General features: G+C 35.8%; 1 protein-coding gene across 1 annotated transcript; it reads right to left on the bottom strand.

The window, feature by feature from the left end:
* Positions 1-1,376: 1,376 nt before the first annotated feature.
* LOC140230373 (uncharacterized) lies at positions 1,377-4,016 on the bottom strand. The gene is made up of 3 exons (XM_072310520.1): positions 3,940-4,016; positions 2,565-2,724; positions 1,377-2,186 (listed from the first exon to the last, which is right to left on the bottom strand). Exons 1-3 carry the CDS (start codon positions 4,014-4,016, stop codon positions 1,377-1,379), a joined length of 1,047 nt encoding a protein of 348 aa, XP_072166621.1.
* Between the last annotated feature and the right edge of the window lie 1,458 nt (positions 4,017-5,474).

The following is a 5,474-nucleotide window of genomic DNA, read 5'->3' as shown; positions in this document are numbered from 1 at the left end:
ATTTAAGTGACAATCAGTCAGTTATCCACGATCCATGCATTAAATATTATTCAACAATATAATTATAGTGCTCTTTAAGGCTATATTTCAAATCCAAATTCCAAATTTATCTACTGCTGTTGTTTGTTATCTGATATGCGCCACTTATCTACCAAAGTATATTACGCTCCCTTTAAATCACACTATCAGCATAAGAAATAGATTTGTAGCTGATTGTAATGCAATCATACAACTATTTGCCTATATTTACTATTTGACTCTTTGACACCAATAACCATTCCGTGCAAAGCATTAGAAAGGCTTTGAAAAAAAAAATGTTGAAAAAAAATTCAGCTCGTTACCTTTAGCTGGAGAATCCCAGATATAAAATCGACATTTTACACCATTCTACACCAATCTCTGTCTAATTTGATCCCACAATATATTATGTTCCTTCTAAAAATACCCAAATTTAAAAAAGCTCTCCAGGTTTATCTAGTGACACTCATATAGAATATTTCATGGTTTGGACAATTATGAGCATTTTCACCTCATCCAATTTAAATTCGATTCAGCGAGTTTCCTTTGTCTTTCGAATAAAACTTTAAACCTTAGTCTGCTCACGTGACAATAACATTTTGTGATAAAATCAAGTATATCGATTAGTCTTTTTGAGAAATACTCCTCATAAGTATCATTTCTGCAAACAAAGTATTGTCGGGCTTTGCATGATTACATCAGCTTATAGCCTGGTAAATACCTTCTCCAAGAAAGGTATTAATCAGTTGCATAATTTCACTTTTCGTTGGCCGCTGTGTTGTAACCTTACAATGTATTTTGGGGTAATTTTGCTCTTTCATATCTCTACATGTTACAAAATTTCACTCACTTTTCTAGTGCAGTGCAGTAGCTGTACAACATAATATTTATGAGCCACCATCTCCACACTTGCGCGTCAGACTCTTTGCAAAATTTCACCTGTTCTTTATCGGTGGTGGTCTTTCAGGTATCTGCTTCCTTTGAATCTTTTTCGCTGCATTTCATATTATTTTTTTCACCCAAGCTTATGATAGGTAAGATAAGAATCTTATTTTTGCAACGAGTTACCGTGTTTTAAACTTCGTTTGCTTGAATAAAGCACAACTTATGACACAGAAGTGTGTTTGCATCCACTCCCTATATGCTTCCGATGAATTTAAAAGGACTATATAATCACAGACTTGAAAATGACATGAACAGCATAAGATACAACAACAATATGCAACACTGAAGAATAGAGGTTTTTTTTCTCGAAGGCATGAGTACATCTACAGTAAACAGTAAATAACTTTCCGGCGTTTTCTATACATAGTCACGTCGTATTCGAGACTATATCTTGAAAATGTATTGCAGATTCTCTAGAGTTCTCTGTTATCAGGAATGCTCTCGTAGATTATCGATTTGGTTATACCATGAGAGCTCTGTGCTCTATGAAGATCTACTTCAGAAGACGTCTTATTTTTGTACAAAGAATCTGAGGGAGATCTTTTGTCCTTGTCAAAATACTGATCACCAACGCTTTCACCAGCATACGTTTCAAGAATGAGATACCCATTTTCATCTACCCCGTGCTCTTCTCTACCTTTGCTTAAGTAAATTGAAGTAGAATATGAAGGATCGTTCAGGTTTAAAGGAGGAGGGACATGTTCATAATTTCTACCGATAGTCGTGTGCTCAGGGCTTTGTTGCTGTTCTCTGATGGGTACGGATCGGTCGAAAGTTGAAGGGATATCTTCATAAACTGGTGATTGGAAGTTCCCAGATCTCGTAGAGTCGTCTACAGGCCTGGAAGGAAGGGATAGTGCTCCGCAAGTTGAGGGACCAATGGATAGAGAATCGTCCAGGACAAATGTCTTTGTTGCATCACAACCAGCTTGAGGTTTGATTGTAGGTACTCTGCGTGGACTGACACCAGCCATGAGGTATCCGTTTTCATCAGTATCTTTTTCATTTGCTGCGAAAGTATCCATATGTGGATGTAATGTGATATCATTTTTGATGTTCTTCATGATAGTTCCTGACATGTCCATGTATTGTTCTATCCTCGTATTACTTCTAATGGTTTTATACTGGGCAAGGTATTCACCGTCTTGGTTTGTGATGTCATGGAGAGGCTGGGAATTCGAGCCCGCTGAATCTTTGATCCTTTCCACTTCAAAATTGTGATTCTGTCAAGAAATGTTGAGAGTTTGTAAAAAGATACATAAAACTTCGGCTATATTTTCTTTTCATATGTCATGAACGCACGGATGATCTTTTAACTAGCTTTCTTTTGCACATCAGGCAATGCAAACATAGTGTCTAGAATTCCTTATAATAACCTATCTCTCCCTCATGAAAGTCTTCATTACACACTTTTGTTATTGTTGTTGTTATTGTTTGTTTCTTCGGTCGGTCGTCTTCGTTGTACTTACCTCGTTCCGCTTTGTAAAAGAGGATAGACTTTATATTCAAGAGTCAACTGAGTAGGAATACTTCTCAACGTAAGGGCTGAGAGTAGCAATCAGCGATCTGGAGGATAATGAGCTATGAAATTGTTTAACTACCTCAGCAGAGTTCTGGTAGATGTGATACATGCTTTCCTGCCGAGAGGCGGCATCCCCAGTTCTATTGAGCCTATGTTCCGTCGAAGAATGGTGCACTGTGCACGAGTCTGAAGTGATGTTGGCATTCGAACTGTTTGAATCTGCTGGGCGCCTAGGTTTACTTGAGGTGACAATGGGGAGAAAATACGCAAATGGAAATGTTTCACTCAGGTTTGATAAAATATCAGTTGGTAAACAAAATTTCGAGGAAGATGAAAATTACAGCACGTAATTAATTTATTGGGTTAAAGACTCTAACATTTCAGTAATTATTATAGAAAGGTATGCCCAAATTTTGTCTATGTTTTTTTTTTTCAAAAAAACAAATCAAATTCTAAATTCCGTTCGGGATTGTTGTTTCATTCAACAAATCTGTTTGTGTGTAGGGGGTGGATCTGACCATTATCAAATCGTGCTTTTTTTTTTCTTGCATTGCTTTATAGAATATAAACGAAGAGTTCCACTCCAAACGATGCTGAATGTATTTTTCAGCAAGTTTGACTTTTTTACAGAAATATATTCATTTAGAATGCTCACACACAGCAACCGCTTCAAACTAAAGTTCTTGTGTCACTCAATGAAAATAAACTTTGATCCAAAATGAGCTAAATTCCTCAGAATATATATATGTATCTATGAAGCTGTCAGGAGAAAAGAAAACTTAATGCAATTTTGCCAATAAGTTATTTCCATTGCTGAATCTAAGGGGGCCTGCTTCTTTAACAAAACACATTAGTTTGAGGACAATCAATGTTTGAGTGCCAAAACGTCGATATGTGTATATATATATAATAGATACTCGTATCATTATACTGATAGGCTAATGCAAAAATACGGATGTGTATACTCATATTCATATCTTAAAAATATTCAATATAATAAGTTTTGTGTGCATTTTCATGACTTTTAACTGCCTATCATGATTATGTCAAAATTGTCATTATTCCCTTTTGTTATAAATAGTGTGTCTATATTAGTTCTACTTGAGATGGGGATTCAGGTTTTGATATTTTGCGAGATAATTGGGAACCACTTATATGAAATATGAAAGAGCATACAATTCTAAGAGGAATTCAAAGCGTATTTGATGAAATTTGAATTCCTGTTAGAATTGTATGATCTTTCATATTTCATATAAGTGGCTTCTAATAATCTCGCAAAATGTTAAAACCTGAATCCCCATCTCAACCGAAACTCTATACCATCTCTTTAAGACAAAAGATGACGTTTGTTCGTTGCATTAAAGAGCATTTCCTTGCCATGAATCACATTTCCCTAGTCCACACATACAAACTTACACACAGACAAATAAGAAAATAATGATGCAAATTCTCACTTTTTCCTGCGATGGTTGCACCAAAACACGCATCGAATGGCAGCCAGTATGAAAACAAAAGAAATCAGGGTTCCCATTGTCAATGAAGCAACTTGTTTTTCAAGGCCTCCAGAACCTGAAAGAAAATTCACTATAATGACACTATGCTACCCAAAAGGTTAGCAGGATTATTGAATTGTAGCTTGTTTTTGAAAATGCATTCTTACATTTTTATCACAAAATCAATAATGAAGTAAAACTGGCAATCATTGCAATTGTATAAGGTGACACGTGAAGGAGTTTATCTATCTGCCGAGACATGTTGATTGTACAGAAAATACATATTTGTCAGCACGAATGTCTGATCAATTAACACACCTCTACTTGGTGATGTTTTCATTACTAAGATCTACCTACACTTAGCGTTTAAAGGCTACACAATATGTGCGACTTTTTCCAAAATCCATCAGAGATATAAAAAAACCAACAACAACAAAGAAGACCAGCCGTTAGAAGAACGGAACCAAAATTGACCTTGGAATTCGACTCCTTTCCAGCCTGATTGCTAATATGTAATACAATGCACAGCATGTTACCTAAAAATACCTAAAAACCCAATATAATATATACCTTTAGAAATGCGACAGATTGATCACTAAAATGTGATCACTGGAGCATTTTACTTCATCGTGCTGAACATCAATTGTGGTACGAACAGTCACTGTGAATGATTAAAGGGATAGAACAGTATTGGTGGAGATTAGAATTGGGCTTTTAACTTTATGTGAGATACCAAGAAAACACTTATGAAATAGTACAGAGCATACCATTTTAAGAGGAATTCAAAGTTTGAGGAAAATCGGGTTTGGAATGACTGAAACATCCAAAATCAAAGTAAAACAAAGCGATCGTAATAAAATGTGGGTCCTACACTTTATTTAATCGCTCTGTTTTGGATATCTCAGCCATTCCAAAACCAATTTTAATCAAATAAACGTTGAATTCCTCGTGGAATTACATGCTCTTTCATATTTTCATAAGAGGTTTCTCATTATTTCACCAAAAATATTAGAAACCTGAAATTAGGTCTCCACCAAAACTATTCGATCCCTTTAACACTTCTCGCCAACAAAATATTACATAATTAATTATAATGTCTTATGCGGATAGAGATAAAAACGTAATATAATTGTGATAACGATCTGAAGTTTTTGTCACATCACGCAACAAAACGTGCTTTAATGAAAAATTTGCTGTACAAACAGAAATTAGAAGGATTAGCAGAAATTGCTCAAGAGGGCTGGTTTTATCATACCACAAAGCTCATCTGTAATAGTATCTTGCAATGTCGTCAATTCTTCAGTGGTGTGAATCACAGCTATTAAAAAGGAAAAAAGAAGACAGCGGGTGAATTTTTAGTGAACACGCTCATGACAGTTCATTTTGCCGAGTAATCCCGGATGCACTCACGAGTCATGTAGCCAACGAGTCAAACTACCCATGAGTCATCATGCTCACGAGCTACGCTCTCCACGAGCTAGACACTGTAGGCAAAT

The sequence above is a fragment of the Diadema setosum genome, chromosome 7 (assembly GCF_964275005.1).
Source record: "Diadema setosum chromosome 7, eeDiaSeto1, whole genome shotgun sequence".
Classification (NCBI taxonomy): domain Eukaryota; kingdom Metazoa; phylum Echinodermata; class Echinoidea; order Diadematoida; family Diadematidae; genus Diadema; species Diadema setosum.
Note: the sequence above shows the minus strand (reverse complement) of the source record. Positions and strands in the feature narration are given on the sequence as shown.